General features: G+C 41.1%; 1 protein-coding gene across 3 annotated transcripts in view; it reads right to left on the bottom strand.

Annotated features, from left to right (window-relative positions):
* ME3 (malic enzyme 3) overlaps positions 1–21,068 on the bottom strand; it is a 119,591-nt gene extending 98,523 nt beyond the window's left edge. The window contains exons 1-2 of one of the 3 annotated variants that reach the window (XM_069015764.1): positions 20,710–20,799; positions 12,655–12,726 (exon numbers count right to left, since the gene is read on the bottom strand). In XM_069015764.1, coding sequence (XP_068871865.1) covers positions 12,655–12,690 — 36 coding nt within the window. In that variant the 5' untranslated portion in view covers positions 12,691–12,726; positions 20,710–20,799. Of the gene's footprint in view, positions 1–12,654; positions 12,727–20,709 lie in introns of all 3 variants that reach the window. The other 2 variants (XM_069015773.1, XM_069015745.1) reach the window with 2 other exon arrangements.
* Positions 21,069–21,288: the final 220 nt, after the last annotated feature.

Below are 21,288 nucleotides of genomic sequence, written 5' to 3'. Positions count from 1 at the left end.
TTCATGGCTGAACTGGATTTCCTAGTGACAGAGAACTGGGAATGAAGTAGTGGAACCGCTGAGATTTCTCCACTTTTATATTTTTCCTTTCCAAACTGTGGAACAGGGGAAAACAAATCAGATGGTGGGTGGAGGGAGAACAGAATAGTCAGCTTGACCAGCCAAACCCTGCTGACAGAGCCAAGCATCATCCAGCATGTTATTGGCCAAAAAGCCCTACACTGACTGTACGGCTTCTGCAGTCGAGGTACACGTAGTTACAGCCACAACAGGCAGGCATAAATGCTGAAATAAACCCAAACACAGTACAGGCAGTGCTACAGGAATAGCAGCCCTGACACAGCGAGACATACGTGAATGGCTTTAGATGAACAGGCTGTAAAGAAAAAAATGCAAGAGTGTTTTGCAATTTGAAAGTCTTTGGATGTAACACCACTGTTAATGCAAGGGTATCCACAAGGAAATTTTACTCTATAAAGAGCAAGATTAAAAAGAAGCTATATCCTCCACAGTTTTTTTCTTTTTTTTTTTTTTTCCTATATGTACACAGACTCCTAAACATATCAAGGTGTTTCTCAAACTTCTGCTTGTGGGGCAGCTCTCTGGCTGTGAAAGACCTTCACAGACAAGAGGCTGACTGTTATAAATGTACTGTGGTATCGGCTTTTCGCATGTTCCATAATTGTTATGAATGTATTGGGATGTCGGTTTTTTCATGTTCCTTAATGTGAAAGAAGCTTTGCCTGGGTTCTGTAATGTAATGCTGTAGAATGTCTGTAGTTTGGGTGGTCAGTTTGGGAAGGATGGGGGGGTCTTCACATTCCTGGAAAATCTTATCAGAAAAAAAAAAACCAAACCCGAAACCAGATGGAATGGAGCCAAGGAAAAAGATAAGACTGATGATACTCAGCAACTCCAAAGAATTAATGAATTCTGCATGATGGTGATGAATATGGAATAAGTGATGTACTTCTAAAGACGATCTTTTGGATGTAAAGGTGTGCCTTTGGATCTCTGCCGAAGCACCTTTTTGCTGTCGTCTCCTAATTGTCCCTTTTATTAAACTCTCCTTAAAATTTTACAAAGAGTGAACCTCGTTTTTCACAGCTCCGCGGGCGGGGCCGCATCACCGCTGATGCCTCCGCGGGCAGGACCGCATCACAAATAGTCCCTCTGGAGGATCCCTCCGCGGGCGGGCCGCATCACCGCAGGTCCCTCCGGCGGATCCCTCTGTTATAAATGGTATTGTGATGTTGGCTTTTCGCGTGTTCCATAATTGTTAGGAATGTATTGTGATGTTGGTTTTTCGCATGTTCCTTAATGTTAGAAAAGCTTTGCCTGGGTTCTGTAATGTAATGCTGTAGAATGTCTGTAGTTTGGGTGATCAGTTTGGGAAGGATGGAGGGGTCTTCACATTCCTGGAAAATCTTATCAGAAGAAAAAAAAGAACCCGAAGACGGAATGAAGCCAAGGAAAAAGATAAGACTGATAAGATGATACTCAGCAACTCCACAGAATTAATGAATTATGCATGATGGTGATGAATACGGAATAAGCGATGTACTTTTAAAGACGATCTTTTGGATGTAAAGGTGTGCCTTTGGATCTCTGCCGAAGCACCCGGCCGTAACACCCTTTTTGCTGTTGTCTCCTAATTGTCCCTTTTATTAAACTTTCCTTAAAATTTCACAGAGTGAACCTCGTTTTTCACACTGACTATGATCTGTCACTGGAAAGATTAGCAAGCACAAACATCCTTTGGAACAACAGCATAAACCCCATCACATGGTCTCTACTACTAACATGTTTACATGTATCCAGCTGGCAGCACTTAGAGCATTTATGTAGGCTTCCCACAGATAAGCAGTCAATACAAAAACGACGTCTCACAAGTTTGTGAAGTCAGAAACCCAGATATAGTGCTTCTTGAAAAATGCTAAATATACTTAAAATCCGAATGTCTTTCTGAAGTGCTGATGCATGGCACAGAGAAAGTGTGTGTTGTTCAGCTACATCTCGTCCCTGTGCCAGGTCTGTCTGAAATACCACACTAACAGCTGCCAATGCTTTAGAACTGAGTCTTGCTCAGCATAACAACAGCAGGCTTTTCTTCATATTTAATGAATACGAGACCTGTCTGCAAAAAAACGTCCCCAAAAATGTCTTGCCCTTTTATACAGAAAATACAACCTTTATTTATAGAAAGGGGACTTGACAACACTCTACAAATGAGCAGGGCTCACAGATGCAGCAGATCCTTTCAAAAGCCAAACGCCCACATAGAAGAGTTTGCACCACAACACAGAAGAGGGTCCTTTGAGGGTCTGTGAACTGCTGTGGTGGTAAAGCTTTTTGTTCAAGGCATGAACACTGGCTTTTGGGTAGAATGTGTGTCACAAGGCCCTCAAGATAATTGCTGCAGCAATATAAGGTCCTTTAGTCTCTGATGGTCCAATTTGTCTGTTTAGCCTTGCTGAAGCTGACTGCTGCTGTAGTAAGGTGAGCAAGCGTCTACTGTGTCCACATAAAGCATGAAACAGCAAGCTTAAACCACTGATGAAAGGTCAGTTCTGTAGCACAGTAGGCATAAATTTTCAAGCTCCCTTTGACCTTGGCTCTTTAACTCCAGAACAACAGCTACTCAACTACTGAACACCATTCATCCCTTGACAGGCATCATTTTTGGAAGAATGATGAACCAGTATTTGAAACACTAGTCATCACCTATTCTGGAGTTGATGAAGTACTACTTCTTAGAGGTCCATCAGACTACTTGCCTTGTATTTGGTACCTCTTCCACAAAGGTATCTCTATGAGAAGCCTTTTATATGTACCTTCCAATCCCAACAACCTTACAGGTATTGCAGGTAGGAGGGCATTTCCTTCAACAGCCAAAAAACCCCAAGAGTACTGGCAATCACCAGAAGCTGTGAGGCTTTCAGCAACCCTGTTCCAGAAAACAGTCCTTATAAATGGGCTCTAGTTCTTCATTCCTCTCTAAAACAGCTACCCAATTTAGATGAGAAGCTACAAGCAAGATACCATAAACTCTTAGTGCAAATCAGTTAAGAACCCAAGAGTTTAAAGACATTATTAGAGAATTAAATATTTCAAATAATAAAGTTTGAAAACTAAAAAGATCAATTCTCCTATGTAAAGTTATCTGCGATTTCTTTCCCAGTCTTCATAGTAATTATCATAATGAAAAATTAGTCCAAGAGAAAAATACCATCCTGGGGCAACGAAAAGCCTTCTAATTAGAAATGCCAGGCAAATGCACTAACCATTCTGCACTAACTATAAGCATTGCCATTCTCAGTCTCAGAATTATGAGCTCCTAGAATACGTCCATCATTGCCATTCATCTTGGCTATGCAACACAATCAAGGATAAAAAAGTAATGGACAAGCTTTCAGGGTCACAAATTCTTCTTCAAATACTGGAAATTTTTATTTACTCTAGACCACTTAACCAAGCTGCAATTTGTGGGTTTAATGCTTCATGATTCACCAACCCTGAGGAAGCCCACAAGAAATAAAATTTTCAAAGAATTTCTTAAAAATGTGGGTGGAAAATCCCTGTTTTCTGCACAAGAGGTCTTTTACTCTGCTGTGGACTAGCACGAAAATCCACAAGCAGCTGTCCTACAGACCACACTGGATTCACATTGAAAAGGTGCAGGCAGAGAGGTCTGGGCAAGGAGAGCTGCACTGACACTCTAAGGTATCAGTGTCCTTTTCCATATTCTAAGCCTTTAGCCACAGCTTTGTAATCTTACTTAAGCAAGATGATGTCACTTACACACACAATTCAAAATTTTCATACCTTATTCCAAAGCTAATAAACAGAAATAACATCACAACTGACGTACATCATCAAGAAGAGTAAGGCAACATGAAGTGCTTTGCATATTTTGCATTTTAAGATTAGAATTAGATCTAAATTCTGTTTGTAAAAGAAATTCTACTTCTATCCAGAAGTTCTTCACACGGGGACTCATACATCAGTCTCTAAGTAGAAAGAATGGAACAAAAGAAATGAAAACCTGGGATCAACACTGATGTGGAAAGAAAAAGAAACCCAGCAAACCAAACCAAACGAACACAATACCCACACCTTAAAACAAAACAACACAACAGCATCAATGAAAAGTCTCTCTGACTATAAAAATGAAAGATTAAACTACATCCTAGTTTGTATTTTCATATTTAAAGAAAACTGGTAATAAAAACTAAATTGTAGTATTATTAATATCAAAAGTAGAATTGCACTTGCATAACAAATTATATTAAACCAAGTGTAGGACAATAATTAAATACATAGCAGCTGCTGCATATTGAAAGCTGTCATTACCAATCCTGCATTTTACCTGCGAACTCATGGTGTTTCCCAATAACAGGAGATGCAAAACCTCTGCAGCAGTCAGTCCTATTTACAGGACCAGCAAATCCTGGACCGGCCATTTGGGAGTTACAATGGCTCACACAGCACACCCAGTTATAAAGACCCACTGTTACAAAGATTAAAGCTTTAGTAGTATGCATGCAGATCTTGCATCTGGCCTCGGTTGCAAAGAACGGTTTTGTGTATGTTTAATATGTTAACACAGATACTACCTACATCTGATGTATGTCATTTGGGGTTTCTAGAGTTTTTACATCAGCAGGAATCCAATACAACACAAAACTGAAAGCAGACCAATTCACAGAAAGTGTTGACTGACGTGTTCCCATGAGATAGCGATGAGCTTGAGCTATAAAGCCTGCATTGAGAAACTGTATTTAGATTATAAATGCAAACATTAAATTATGCCATTGAAACTAGCTCAGATGGCAAAGTAGCCCAAAGTGGTTTTAAATTAGCATCAGGATGTCCTAATTAATTAGTAGTCCAAAGAAGTCTGCTAGTGATCATAACATTGTTGAGAGCTGGCAGATTACTGGATGTTGAAAAGGATAATACATCACATTTGATTTTGATAGTAGAGGTGAAGCTGCAACCTGTCTGGATCTCACAGAGAAACCTCCAATCACTTTCAGAAAGCTTATGCCACCATTTCCCCAAGAGCTTATCTGCAGTACCTGCCCTTCAAAATAGTACACCTCTTTCAACACTGTATCACCAAAACCCGATGTCTGATGAAGCACAATGAAGAAAAAGAGGTATTTCTAAGGGAAAAATCCTAATTTCAATTTTAAATCAGGTGTTTTCCTGAAGTCTTTCTAGATGTATCAGAAGGCTCAGTCAACTGTGGGCAATTAATCATATGCTTACATCCAGTGAATGAATTTATTTGTGGCAAAAAGCATCCAGATCGAAAAAATAGTTTTCCTATTCTTCCCTTGGTAGCTGATCATGTTTGCAGAAGAAGAGAAAATCTTGCAAACCTTAAACTTGACTGTAAATTCTCACCACGTGTTTAAGTCCTCAAAGGACAAGAGAGAGGCGTATGTATTAATTTTATCTTTGCTTTCCTGAGACATATTGATAAAGTTTAAAAAAATTATCATCTCCTTGACTTCAGGGTGGCACAAGATACCTATGTCTGTGCTAATGTGCTGCAAACTCAGAGAGCTACTGACACAGAATGAGGAGGCAAAGTGCACTGTGCTGCAGCTATACAGTACTTTATACCTATAAACTGTGCTATGCAGACTTCACTCCCTTCCCTCCCCACTGTACAGAAACAGAATGTTTTTTTAGACATTTTGAGAGGATTATTTTTGCTTAAAGATGCAAAAAAGTAAACTGACTGGAAACAAATATATTTTATACAAGATTTTAGAAACAGGAACACCACCTACTTCTACTATGTCTTTCAAAAAGCCAAGCTCAAGGCCTGTTTTACTGCTTGCCCATCCAGTTCACCTTCAAAAACCCTCCATGGGACACTACCAGGATGATCAGGCTGCTACAACTAAAGGTCTCAAGTACAGTCTGTGCTTTACAGTACACTTATCATATGCCTATCTCCTGTGGGGCAGCAGATCACAGGGAGGCTCAGATACGCCCTCTCTCATCCATTTTTCAGCGACCTGATGCCAACAGACGGGACTACACATGCTTCTTCCTGAAGAGGTTTGCACAAGAGTTTCAGTTTCGTGAACAAGATGAAGCTTGGTTGCTTACCAAGACAAATAGACAGATAGAACCAGGATCTGGGCTCTTCCAAAGTAGCCCAAATACAGTATAGACACAGGCAAAACATCAAATCACTTTTGTTATCATTCTTCCTTTTATTAGAGGGCAGAGATTTTGTTTCTTATCTCCTTATCTAGTACTCCTGATGATAAAATCCCCTCAGTTATGTTAAAATTGTTTTCTGACACATCATATTCAAAATAAGGTTGTATTAATAGCACGAAATGTTTCACACTTTTCTCAAAAGTGTTACAGATTCTCCACAGAAAGCAGCTTCAGATTTGAAGTTATGCCAGCATTTCCAAAGCATTTCTATTAATGATCTACATCCAATATTAATAAAAGAAGAGATCTAAAAGAGACTCCTTGTGCAAATACATCTAGAAGATATTATTCAAAGCTGTTACTGCTCCAGAGAAGTGTTTTTAGTTGTAAAATACAGGAGCAGAAAATATGGATTAACACAAAGTAGAGAAACACATAATTTGTAGACCACAGAATACACAAACTGAAGCTGATGCTCACCTAACAAATTGGTAACATGACAAAACACATTCAGTCTCTTAATTTCCCTGTTTGACATAAGATAAGGATATGCCTTTGAACATTCTTTAAAAGTCACCATATGCTGAGAGGTCAGTGTGGTTTTAGTATGATGTAGATGCTGATGCATTGCAGATGGCAGCAGCAATGCCTCTTCCTGCGTGACAATCAGAAGAGGATTTCAGAGAACAGCAGGAGTGAATCAGGACTCAGAATAAAGAGGCCAGATTCTGCCAAAAATCATGGTCTAAGCACATGCATGTGATTGCTTATGGGGGGAAAAAAGTGCAGTTTCAGACAAATTTAATGTAAAGTTCTACTTTGATGAGCATCCACACTATATGTAAGTTGTTCAAATACTATACTCTTGGGAGTATTCTGTATCTATCACCATCTCACTGCTGACTAGAATGTCATGTTAAGTGCAGAGGGATGCCCCTGCAGTTGCACATTTTTAAAGTACTTCCTATTACTTGCAAATGTACAGAATCTCTACTGCATTATGGTGGCCTCAGTCAAACTTTCTGCATAAAAGTTGCCCTGATGCTTCTACAAGCCATTTTCTCCCCAGACAAAATAAAGTAGTTCAGCAAAGCTTGAGGTTACCTAAATAACTTAAGAGACATTAAAAAAAATTTTTTTTTGTCCTAAAAGCCAACAACTTCTAAGCTATGTTTATGTTGGAACAACATTGCTAAGACTCAGCAACAAGCAAACATTCTGGGTTTATTTTTGTCCTCACTGAAAATCTATGCCTTGGAGTATTGTTTGCACAGACTTAGTCATCCACATTCATATTATTCCCCAATCTTTCTACCACTGAATTTTCTCATCTCAGAATCTGTGCATAATCCTGAACCTACTACCTGGTATAAGTCTTTCTAGGAGGATCAAGAAGATAAGATTCCACTTCCTGACTCTAACCAACTGTATCTAAGGATCTGTAGGATCAAACCCCAACCATTTCCATAACATTACCAATCTGTTTTCTTTTCAGGAAATACATTGACTTTTGGCTTGCAAAGTGGCTGGTAAATAGAAGAGGGCCCAAGTTTGCCATGACTATGGGTTTTATTCCTTTCATCATACTTTATAGGCAATCCTCATTATGATCTTTGTTACTGCTACACTTTGCTTTGTTTTCCCTAACTTTTCCAAACCTAGGAACAAGAGAACTGGGACATGGGATTTCTGAACCAAAACAGCCAATGTCTCAGAGTATGTTCTTTCACACCAACACGAAGTGAACCAAAATTTAATATCTAACTATTTGGGGACAATGGTTTAGAAAGGTTTGCTTTCCATGCCTTGGAGGCAGATCCTGGCTCCAAACACTCTTAATGTGCTTATTTTATCAATCATACTTTAATCTTACTGCTCAGTTAACTGCACAGCACATGGGAAAGACAGGTCAAACTCCTACACTAGCATTAGAGAATGCAGGATCTAAACCCACTGCTAGTATAAGGGTCTGTCATACTGCTTCAGGATTTTTCCTTCCATGCATCCACTACACTTCTGCTTTTCTTTTTTCAAATTAAAGAAAGAAAAACCATTCAGTGAACAAATGCCATGCAACCTCAGCTGAGAGCAAATTTATACATTCAAAAGTGACTGTGTTTTACTTCTCATTTATTTAATAAAGCAAACGCCAGCTGGAGACATCATAAGATGTCTGAAGCTCATCCTGCAAGTTCATTTCAGTTTTGCAGTTGATTTTCTTCTGCCTGGTACTCAATAATACAGATTACTGTTTTGTAGTTTTGCTTCTCTTCCCTCTGAATCCAGAGCAAAGTGCATCACCATTTGTTTACAGCCCAGCTGTGCTCCTATAAATCCACTCCTCAGATAGGCGTTAGCCAGAAGACACCCGGAGTCTTACAGCAGTGGGATACTAAATCAAAAACCTATGTCCTACTTCAGCAAAGCACTTTCTTAAACAATGTGAAGCCAGGAAGATTATAACCTCACTGCAAAGGGCTGTAAATACTTATTTGCTTCCCATAAAATTCAATCTGCTTTGGATCTAGTCCTAGACATTTGCTGGAAGGTGTCATTAAATAAAATGAGAGAAAAGAAAGGCCAATAATCTCTTGATTTCTAAGAAATCACTAGTTGTTACATCTGTCCCATCAGATACTTGAGCAGCAGGCACAGGGGGACCACACATCACACCCAGATCTCTAGCCCATGAGCTTTAAGTGTAAGTATTTACTCTATTTTGCTTTTCTCTTAGAATTATTATTTTAGTTATGCAGACAAGGTAATAACCTCAACTTCACAGGTATTGGCATCTGTAACTTATACACACTGTGACTCAAAGTTTTGAACTGTTACACAGTGAACCCAGAAATGTTAAGTGGCTAAATTAAAAAAAAAAAGGAAGTGGGCTCTGGTAAACAATTGAAATAACCTCCCATAACAGCTGTGTATTAGCACTCAATTCCTTTGTGCACAGCTTTTGGGAAGTATTTCACAAAATGTTTTTCATTTTATACAATGCATATTTGATGGCATGTATGGGATACAGCACTTGATACATCACGTGTGTTTCTAACAGGCTGCGGTAGAGATCATTTTTGATACAGATAAGAGATGTTACAATAAGACAACTGAGCAAACAGGTTTGCTGGCTGGCTGAATGGTGAGGGAATTCATTCAGAGACTCATGTTCACTTACAAATGTCCCATGTTACCTTGGGCAAGCTAAATGCAGCTCCCCACTGAAGTACTCAAAAACTAAATGTGAATTATGACAACATAATGCCCCATGACTGCACTATCCTTTCTTGAATGCATATCAGTGATTCAGAAACTGCCCTCCATAACTGATAAGAAATGGAACAGAGTTCAAATGTGCTTGATGTGATGCAGCAGTGTGTTAGGGATCCAAAAGCCTGAACGAATCTTATTAACAAAAAGCAGAAACTGAATGATACATGCCTTGAAAGACCCAAGAATCAGGAATAAGAAATAAGCCACAAATATTTCTCTCAGTCACATTGTTTTCTTTTCTTTTCTTTTTTTTTCCAAGTCTTGATGTTAAAATTCAATAGTTTCTATATTTTGCCACAATCTGAAAACCACAGCTGGGGATTATGTCTCTAACCACAGCCCCACTGGATTGAAAAATTAATCTGTGATTCCATTTTAGGCTCAAGTTGGAGAAAATTCTACATAAGTGATGCATTCTAGCTAATTAAGATGCTTCTTAATTTGCAGAGCAATAAAGAAGTACCTTTACAAGTTCTAGTATAATTTTCTTCACCTCTCATTTGTCAAGTGGATTAACAAACATGTATAGAGATGTTCTTCCTAAATAATAAGCTCTGAGATCTACTCTCTCATGTACAGGTATCTCAAGGCATTCCCTCTCTTTCTACCTGGATTTTCTATTGGGGAAAATTATAAGGATTTTGGCTGTTGCCCTGTGATTTCTGAAAGTCCAGGAGCTGGCTCAGAGCTTCAGTCTCACATGATGAGTTAGTCTGCAAGAGGACAGTAAATCCAATGCATCCCAAATATGATCAGCCTCTGCATATGCACAGACTATATGCAAAGGAGATGCTGCATGCCTAGAATACCCAGATAACATGGCCCATCTCATCCAGAGTGGAGATGAGGAATATCTACAGTGCACAAAGTTTGTCCAGATGGTCCAGTCACCATGCCCACCACAGATCTGGAAACTCTCACATACTTGCAGCTCCTCAGCTCAAGCCCTCAGCCTCACCTCTCCTAGCAGCATTCTTCTGCCTGGATAGGAAAATGCAATGCTGCCCCAAAGTAAAGGCTGAAGCCATTTTTCAAGAGACATAAAGCACTTTCCAAAGTATAAAATTACTACAAATCTGAAAGAAAAGAGGCTCACAGGACTTCAAGCCAATTTGGTTTGGGCCAAATCAGGGTTGACTGCAATCAGCTCAGATCTTGAGAAAAATTTTCCAGCACTAGGAAAATTAAAACCAGTGATGAACTGACCAGGTGACTCTTTTATCAACAAGTTTATGACTCCTGCAAGCACACTTGATACAATACTGCAGTTCAGAGATTACATTATGATGATGCCAATCAAAGACATTGAGAAAGACTTGAGAACAGTTCCAGCTGTTCACTGTGTCCTAGCAGATCTGTAGTCACGTTCACCAGTGCTCTTCCCTGCTCCAACACAGTGCGACATTTAAGGTCCTGTGAGATGTTATAGTTATTCTCTGACAAAAAACAAAACCCAAAAAGTTAAAAGCATCTACTTTACTGAATTTGCTCTTTCTCAGGAAATATTAATTGAAAACTTCTTGCTCTGTGTTACAAATTGCAGCACAAATATTATGATTCCGTAAGTCAAACAAGATTAATATCCCTCTTTCCCTGCAGGAAATCCTAATAAATGCTACAAGGGTTTCCAGCTTTTCAGGAAGTGAAACTGCTGGACTCTCATACTCTTTTATATTTGGCTTCAGTGGGAAACTCATTTTGCAACTCCATCAAATACCAGTTACATTCCTACAAGGAAAACAGTCCAGCTGCCAGTCAATAGACATTCGACCTTGCAGAGAAACCTGAAAGGCACTTGTACAAAACAACAAGATCTGGTTACAGTTGCACTCTCACTGCCAATTCCATTAAAGCTTATCTTTAAAATGTAATGAGCTTTAGAAGTGGCCAATGCCAAAACCATTTTACAGCAGCAGCCAGAGCCTTGCTGCTGCTTTCCAGCGCCTTCCCATCACTTTTTTCTATTTATATGAGAAATTACTTTGTTATCTTATAACTCCAAATACAGTTAACATGCTAAATACAAAACAATTACTTGCCTCTAGGGAGAGTGGCCCAGTTTCAGCAAGCATGAGTCATTCTGCTTTCATAAACCCATTACCCATAAACCCATTACCCTTGACCAGCGGACATTTGGAAGGTCACAGTTCAAAGGCACTTTCGTAAATTTTATTAAGCTACAAGAACTCTGCAGGGCAGCTTCAAGCTCTTCAAGGCATCTCAGTTAGTGCTGTTGTTTTTCTTCCAGCAGCTCTTGTGAAGAAGTCCAGATCTTCTTGCCTAAATGCCAGAGGACAACTTCTGGCTTTGGAAAGGCATCACTGAGGGGGTCACTCCAAAGCGCTTACGGAAGATGAATGCGTTTAGGTACACAACAGTAAAACAGAGAGTACTAACAAGTACTTTTGCTTTTTGGGACACACAACTATGGGACCAGCTGGAGCCTTCAGGGGGTTCTCTATCAGTAGAAATTGATATTATTGGTAAATTCCATTTTTGCTTTGAGGCCTTGGCTGAAACAATCAGTAAGCACAATTTTTCACATACGCTTTCATTTTAATTACCATTTATTAAGAGAGCAAGATGATGAAATTGCACACTAGACTACCTTTAACCTTAACATTTTGTCATGAAAATGACCTTGTATCTTGAATGGTGCAGCTGCTTACTCCTAAATTCAAAAAAAGGCTCAATCTAAAGTTGACTAGAGTTAACAGAAACCCTTCCAACAACTTAAGCCTATGCTGCCCCTTAGAAACCAAAGAGCAATGCTCAGGCAGGGCTCTGTGCTGTTGCAAGCATTTTTTTCCCCTAGACATAAGCCAGTAAAAGCTGCTGGCATCAGCACATGGAGTGAAAGCCATGTTCCACATCTCCTTCAAATAAATACTGCTGCACATCACAACCTGGGCAAGTTACCAAACCTAAGAGGAATCTGCTGCATGTGTACAACGAGCAACAAGTCACAGCGGTATGTGCACTGAAAATCCTCACAACTTGAGACAAAAAAAATTCTTTTATTTTACCTTAACCTTTGAACAACTATTTCTGTGTAATTTACTGGACAAGCTCGTGAGACACCAATGGCAGCCAATCCACTAGTGACTATAAAGTAGCAGAAACTGCAGAACAAGCCTCTCTACATTAAGACCAGCAATAAATTCCACTTGTAAAGTTTTCTTTAGAGTCACCTACCTGGAGCACATGGTCACATCTATCATTGCTTTTCATGGCTTTCACACATCAAGCCAATGTATCTGCCGGGCACTAGGGGAAAAGAGAAGTTTTCAATTCTTCTTCCCAATATCCTCATCACTTCAAGTACTTTGGGGTCCTCCCCCACAAACTGTGTGTGTCTTGCCCAGAAAACACCCAAACTGCTAGACTATTCTAGTACAAGTGTCTTTCACACTTCTGCAACCATTGCACAACGCTTCTCCCTAAGAGTAGTGTCTGCTGGAATTCAGACTTTATGCACACTACACTACTGCAAATGACTTCCTCTTGCAGCAGTCTGTTTCGCTAAATTTTAAAGAGGTTTAGTCATAAAAAAATAAAATCCAAAAAAACCAGGAGATGCAATTTTTAGATTTTTTTCTTCCCCAGTAGTCAGGTTGAGCACTGCAGCAAATAATTTGTGTTAGTTTTCTCATTTTGTGGCTAGATCTAGAAACCTTCATACAGTATTGAGGGAAAGAAGGGTCTTGACCTTCCAATAATTTTGATCAAGGAACCTAATTTACAGAGGCAGTTGTTTTATCACAGAAATTAGCTACAGACACAAATGACAACATGAAGACATCTAATTCCCCATGAGGTAGGAAATGGCTAAAAGGGAGAAGTTTTTGGCTTGGGGCAGGGGGAGGGTGTTTGGGATTCCTTGTCGGATATTTCTTTGTCTGTTTGTTGGACCAACTAATCTAGTTGGGGATAAGAAAAACTGAGTTGATAAAAGAAGGGCTATGAACATGAAAATCCCTGAACTGACTTCTCCCCTTCTCCCACCCCACCTCCTCCCCCCCAAATCTTTTGGCACAATAAAACATATCTCTTGCTCCCTGCTTACACACTTAGACCATCTTAGACAACAGAAACACTTAGTAATCTGGACACTAAAAAATGAGAGGATTTGGCAGTTTAATCCATTCTCTCACTTGCAAATAATCACAGCTAAAATCACCTGCAGGTTTAATATCAAACCATTCAAATGAAGATTAAACAGAATTCAAGTTTCCATAATGAATTTAACACTAGGCAAAGTGACAAATCTACTAGCCCAGCCAAAGAGAAAAAGTTCAAGACATCTTGTCCAGGAGAACATAACACTGTTGTTTTTGAAATAACCAATTTCTTCCAATCTTTAGAAACACAATAAAGTCTTAACTACATGTTTTATGAGGCTGAACACAGCTAATCCATATGGACCTACTATAAAACAGATGTACCACTTTTTAAGATAGACATACAGAATTCTCTAAGGTGTGGAGCTAATCTTTTTTTTATATATATACAACAGAGACATTTTCTGAAAATCTGTTTCAGTTCTATGGTTCCACATGTTGAAAAAGGTTACATGTGCAACTGAGAGCTGCAAAGTAGAAAATGTTGATATGCAGAGAACTTTTGCATTGGCCTTATTTTCTTTGTCAGAAACATAGTCTGCTCAATTCCTGTCTTAGTTTTGTGTTTGGCAGCTGCAGAACTATAAAAAGCTTTGCCATTTAAAACATTTTTAGAAGAACGATATTGTATCAGGGTGACAATACGGAAGTCATTTATCAAAATGTCACATTGTCTGGGGAGATAGATAGCAAGTGTCACCCCTGGGCCTCAAACAGAAGGTTAAAAAATTAAAAACATGCCCATCATCTCTACTAGAGCACACTATAAACTGAAAGTAGTCAAGTTTGCTGTTGTGCTAAGCCTTCTATTGAAAGAGAGAGAATTTCAACAGTGTTTATTCTCTCCCAAGCACCAAGGCCTGTCTGACCTGCTCACAACAGCTCTAAAGCTAAGACTGTCCCAAAAGAATTTATTTGGGTGAGTGCTACAGTAGGCTGTTCAAGGTTTGGTACCTTACTGCATGTCCAATCCATCTGAAACCAAAACTGAGCCACAGACTATAGCTCTTCACTTCCTCTTGGGGTTCTGCAGTGCTTTTCAGCACCTCCAGCTGAATCATCACTAACTCTGAGGAGCACAAATGACTCATCTCAACGCAGAGCAGTGCACAGTCTCTAACATCAGTGACACCACGTCGTGCTACTTACGTGGGGCAAAGCTTAGAGTCTGATGAAGTCAGTGGGGCACAGACCGTTTACCCCACAGATAACATGCTCAGTCTTCCTGCCAACATCTACAGTGGTTCCAAAGTAATCAACTCGTAGTTTACCCCACATTTTACTAGATGCAAGGAATAGAAATGTGAACAAGCTGTAATATTCAGCACTAAATCCATTCTAACTGCAACAATATCAATTTTCATACTCTTCACCAATGAGTTTGTGTTACGTATATGCAAATTTTATTCAAGTGCCAGAAAAGCTTAGTCCATCCTATGAAACCAGAGCCACATTAATTCTTGGCAAAGCATGCCTGATGTAAGGATTAAGTCTTCTCCAAAAGAAAGGGCATGATAAAAAGAAAGCAACATAAGCAGCTGCCAAACTGATTAATTTCCTCGACTTAAAGGCAATTCTAATGGTATTTTTACAACATTTTCAGAAAACAGAAAGAAGCATTTTGTTCCAAAACCAATTTATTTTTATTAAAATCTTCTACTGAGTGCAAGCATAAACTCAGCACTTATAAAAGCTGCCCAACCAATGCTTCCAAGACCTCTCAATCACATTTATAAGGGCGAAAGGGAAAACAAGAACCAATATATTGCTGGGCTAGTACAGCACAGAGGCAGAGTCTGCATCTCACCCTCACAGCAACAGACATCCTATGCACTTCCAAGCTTTTCCATGGGAGGTCTACTCCCAAGGCATTAGTAGCATCCCAAAGGGGAGAGCAACAGTGTTGGCAAGAGGTTATGCAGACAGACAGGAAGGCAGATGGCCTCCTGGTTTGGCTGTGACAAAGGAGAGGAACTGGAATCCAGGCTGGGGGAGCAAAGGGACTTTGGCAGGCTGCTGCTAATACCAGAAGCACCAACAGATTTAGTCTGGGCTCAGTCTGCTGACCACACCATAACAACAAGTTCTTTGGCATCAAAACATTAGGAAATGTCCTTGCCAAAAGACAGTTTGGATTCAGAAAAATATATGATTGACACTAACACCAAGCAAACAAAAATGAAAGTTCACATGTCAGGATGATGGCCAAAACAAATCTGAGCAATCATATTTCCAGAACACCATCACATTTGCCAAAATATTTGGCCAAAGCTCATCTCCTTGGAGTTTGTTTCCATTGAAGTCATGGGGGATACATACACCTTGGCTTGACTAATGAAGTGCTAACACGAAAAGAGCCTCTCTGTTCTGGGCACCACTGAAGGTTCATCCCAATGCACAGTGCTCCAGCTCACTCACATTTCAACTCTAGAGTATTTAGAACCTGATTTGACAAAAAGCCTTCTCTCAGCTATAGTTTTACTTGGGTCTGAAACTGCAGGGTTTGGCCATGAAAGTGTCTTATTTGATATCTCTAGAAACACAATAGTACCATGAGGTCAGTTCATGTACATGAGCATCCTGTCTCCAGCAGCAGCCACAAGCCTTAGGAAGAGTAAATAATACAGGTTAATAGGATACTCTTCCACTGCACTCTCCCATCCTTTCATCATTTTCAGTGTGGGGACTTTCTAGACCAGGTGTTTTTTTAGCACAGTTAGTAACTCCCAATGTATTTCTTTTCCCTAAATTGACTTGTTCAGTCTAAAATTGTCCCCTGAAACTTGCTCAAATAGTTATGGGCTCCTGAAAAAATATGAGGGGAACCTCTAAACTCTGCCCGCCTCATACTCTTCCTTTGCAAAACATGAACAGATGGCAAGTTAACAAATGCTGGAAGGCACACACTTAAAGCCCTGTGCATCACCCCGTGGTTATGTGTCTATCCAGACCTAAAGCTAGCCAACTGAAAACTCCAGCTGCAAGAAAAACTCCAGTTGTAAATCCACAACCTTGTGGATTTAGAGAGATTCACTACTTTGAAAACAGAATCCTGCCTCGATTTGATCTTGCCAACTGCCATTTCAAACACACTGCTCTTGTGCTGATTACTAATTTTGTTTAGATCCAATCATTTTACAAATCCACCTAATTTTAGCCCTGCTTCACCACAGCTGCCAATTGCAGCTGTGTGCAAGATCATACAGTTTGTTTCTCAGCAGCAGTGGCAAATTACTGACACTGTTCAAAGAACCCTCAGTTAGCTCAATTTCAATCCCTGCAAAGCTGAAGGACAAACAACCTTTCTGCATTTTAATCAATGTATACAGCAGTACATTCCAAAAATGCTGCAGAAACCTACAGCAATTCTTTAAGGTTTCATTCTTACTGATCCAGACTAGTAATTTTGTTTTGTTGGTTGGACTTTTGGTTTTTTTTTTTTTTTTGGTAATTCATGACGACATTCCATGAAAAACAATGGAGAGCATGCATGCACATCAGAAGAGTAGAGAGTATTATCCAGATGTACTCAGAGACCACAAAGTCAGATCCCTGCACTGCACTTGCAGGAAAGTTTAATGGATTATCTCAACCCTTCAAATAGGGCAATATCCTGCCACTCCGAAAACAAACTGTGACCTCCAGTGCTGCTTCTGTTTATGACGGCAGATCTCCAAGCAGGCATGATTTATCTCAAAAGAGGGCTTCCAGAAAAATGCAAGAAGTGTCATCAACCTTCCAGTCAGATGTCATCAACAAAGTTACAGTCAATTTTGGACATGACAAGATTTTTGAGTCCCTGAAGGAGTGTGGTCAAAATTGGAATTGTCCAGCTCAGCCTGTGTTTGTTAAAATACAGAAAAGGCATATGATGGAGTCCCTGGAAAAACTGGGAATCATGAGAGGCACATCTGAGATGAGCAGAACTGCATAAATCTTAAGAACTGACAGCAGTGTTAGAGGGAACACAACATGGCCTTGACCACACCAAACACAAGGCAGCTTTGATAAATTAGGTAGTGGGTAAGGGAAGTCCCATCTTTCCTCCCAGGGTCTGAGCATCGAATTAGCTTTTCACAAGGCTGAGGCCCCACAGTAGAACAGACTCATTTCTCAGCAAGTCCAGTTTTCATTGGATCACCACAGAACATTGTTACCTGTGCTCTGTGGTTATCTGACATTCCTAACACTTTTACATTTTCTAATTTTGCAGCATTCAAAGTCTGGAAAAGAACTACTTCATGAGGCACTTCATAAAAAGTTCTTCACCCTCCTATTATTTCTGAGACCCTTTAGTCAACTAAAAACAACTGCTATTGCCTTTTAAAACTGCAAGTACCTCTTAGAAGGATGCTGATGTTTCCCAAGACCCATCCTTGGATTAAACATGGGCTGTCACACTTCACAACACAAGGAAGAACAGTATCTGAACTGTACACTAGTAACAAATGTAGTACATAGTAAGCAAAGACCAAAGGAAAGAAACAACTGCAAATTTAATAAATCCATAACTAGTTTTTGGATTTATTTTTCTTCTTCTTCTCAGGCAGCTTTGGAAACCAGGGGAACTTCTCAGAGGACAGCCTGCTTTTATTTCTACTAATATTTAGGATATTGCAGGGGACTTGTCAGCTGCAGATTTTGAGTCTGCTTCTTCTTCAAAGCACTTTCAACCTAGTAAGCAAGCAAAGCTTTGGATCAATAACTTCAGACTGTAAATCTGTCTGCAATTCTGCTGAAGGGATAGCGTTCTTCATTGAATAAATACCACACACTTCACAGCTTTAGACTGACAACCTTAACTTCATCCAAAAGCTATAAAACAGCCAGGGTATCGACTAAAGCAGCAAAACACTTGCTGCCCGAAGTCTCACTTCTGATAATATTTTTCAGAGGTTCTTGGAGAGATGTAAGGAATATTCCCTGCAGAGCTGCTTTCAATCAGTTGAAAATTTAGATTAAAGTGAGATCCGCTGCGGAAAAACATCAATGACCCCCTGCCCACATTTAGTTACCAAAGGGGTAAACAGCAATTGCTATGTGAGGAGAGTACAACAGCTGAAAACCTACCGAAATTAGGGATCTCTAACTTGGACTTACACCACTGCAGCACAGCAGACCAAAGGGCCATCAATCCCATGCTGACAACACATGAACTGCCTGAAACACACAATTTCAGCTGAACACAGGTAAGTCTTCAGAGGCTACAACGAACTGTTAAGAACCACAGAGGAACTGGAGTCTCTTTAGAAAAGTCTGGAAGGAGGTGTTGAGTGTTTAGTAATGACTGGTTACCTAGGTGCATAAACAGGCAACCCTTATCTCTTACCACAGATGTTAGCCATCTCTGTCTTCACTTGGATGCTCTGCAGATGATTATATCAGTGACTGTAAGGTCTGCACTGACTGAGGAACATAAACAGCAAACACCCAGGCTGGAGACCAGCTGGGAGACTTCCCATGGCCAATTAAACATGGCACACTACAGTACATTTTTCCTCTAACAGAAACCATTTTCTACCCTTCTCTCCACATGGACAAAAATTCCATTTAGACGTCAAGAAAAATAGTTTATTTCACTGTGAGGTGGGAAAACACTTTAGAAAAGCCTCAGTTCTGAAAATTATGAAAGAGGACATTCAAAATCTGCTTCTGCGTCAGCCAGACCTATTTAGAATAGGCGATAGATTCAATTGTTTGTGTTTTATTATTGAACTACACTGAGGAAAGGTCAAAGTATTAATTTTTCAGTTCAAATCAAGATATGCAAGAAAACTAGAAACATTAGCTATGTCACTGTAATTATCATGAAGCACCCATCAAAACCTCTTAATGCTGACAAATTGCTGTTATTTATGACATAGTTGGCAGTCCCTCTTCTCTTCAGTCTTACAGACAGGCACTGTATAATGATTCAAACCGGACTGCCTACAAAGTTGTTGCATATTCAGTAATATCCAGTGTCATCACATGCCTCGGTCCTTTGGGATTCATCCCTGTGGATGCTGAAATGGTACCAAAAAATGCAGCCCAATGTACAGCATTCTACACAAAGTAAAAGTGGTCATCCAAAGGGTCTCCAGTCTGGAAGACAACATAGGAGGCTCATGTAGTGGATAACTGCATGTGAAGCATATGACAAATAGTCACAGCCCAACCAATCAATTTCGATATCATGTTTAATATCTGCTCATTTTTGATAATTAATGCACTTGTAGTTATTTCTAGTAACATTAACACAAGAAAGTAGAACCCAACATTCTTGAGTCTTAAATATTTGATCCCAAAATTGGCACCCAAATTATTTTTTTCCCTTCAAATGATGGAAAGGGATAGAAAAGCAGTGTAGAGTTAAGTTATGGGGTCTCACTTTACGTGCTTTGTAGACTTTGGAGGAATTTTTCAGCAAAATCATTATTTTTTATTTTTATTATTATAACCGTGTTGTTAATGTTTCCACAGTATTGAGAACAAATACATCTTCAGTCCAGCGAGAAGCTGCCTTGGTAGTGGAGCACACACTGCTATGCATACGCTCTGAAAGGAAGAGTTAAGAACAACCACACATGCTTGTTTTAACATGAAGGTGTAAATGGCCCGTTTCACTGCTACATGTGCCAAACAATACAGATAGATAGATAGATAGATAGATAGATAGATAAAACCCCACATTATTTATATATAAAAATAACCCAGGTTTTGGCATTGGATTTTGAGGAGAAGCCGTGTTTTCTCCATACCAATTTTTTGTGCTTTCAAGCAAACAGCTTCAGTTCCCAGGCAAAGGCACTTCTGCCCTGCCCAGACCTTCTCAGTGCCACTGCGGCAGCAGGACAGCGGTCAGAGGGGAGGCAGGTGCCCGACTCCACAGGAGGCTGCAGAACCGCGCCAGCAGCTGAACACCCATCACACATCCCGTGCTCTGTTCAGGTACACCTACGGCCGCTCCCCCTCCCCGGCATTTCACCCCTTTGGGAGCGGAGCCGCTCCCTGGGGACGGCCACGGGTGACACTGACACGGCGCCCGCAAACCGGGACACCTGCGATCCAGGCCCCTCCCCACGCCCGCTGCCCTCCCCGTGGCCCGGGCCGCGCACGCCCCTGGAACACCCCCGCCAAAGATGCCCACCTTGTTGAGGTGAGGGTTCCTGGTGATGTCGTAGCCTCGCTTCTTGACGGCCAGGGCGCGGCCGGGGCCGGCCGGGGTGCTGCTCCCTGCCTGGCAGCTGCGGACCCGGGTGACGGCGAGCAGGAGCGGCCCCCGGCCGGCCCCCACCATCCGCAGCAGGCGGCGGACGCAGAGCCCGCCGCACACCGGCACCATCGTCCCGCTGGTCCTGCGAGAGGGAGCCCGGCGGGGCTGGGCGGGCCCGGCCCGGCCCAGGCGTGCCCTGCCCAGGTGAGCCCGGCGCGGCCACCCGCCGAAGCGAAAGGAAACCCAGGAAGCAGATCCCGCCGCAACCCCGCGCGGCCGCCCCTCCGTTACCTGTTAAGGATCAGCCGGCGGCGCAGGGGAGGGGGAACCGGCCCGGGCCCGCCCCCGCCGGGGACAGCGGCACGCCCGCCCCGGGACCCGGCGGCCGTGCGGCGGGAGCGGGGCTGCCCGGCCGCGGCATCGCGGTCCTCGCCCCGCCTGTATCCGCACTGTCGCCATGAGCCGCGATAAAAGGCTCTCTTCGGGGGAGAGGAGTCCGGGCCCCGCGGCGGG

This window comes from Aphelocoma coerulescens, chromosome 1 (genome assembly GCF_041296385.1).
Source record: "Aphelocoma coerulescens isolate FSJ_1873_10779 chromosome 1, UR_Acoe_1.0, whole genome shotgun sequence".
Taxonomy (NCBI): Eukaryota; Metazoa; Chordata; class Aves; order Passeriformes; family Corvidae; genus Aphelocoma; species Aphelocoma coerulescens.
Note: the sequence above shows the minus strand (reverse complement) of the source record. Positions and strands in the feature narration are given on the sequence as shown.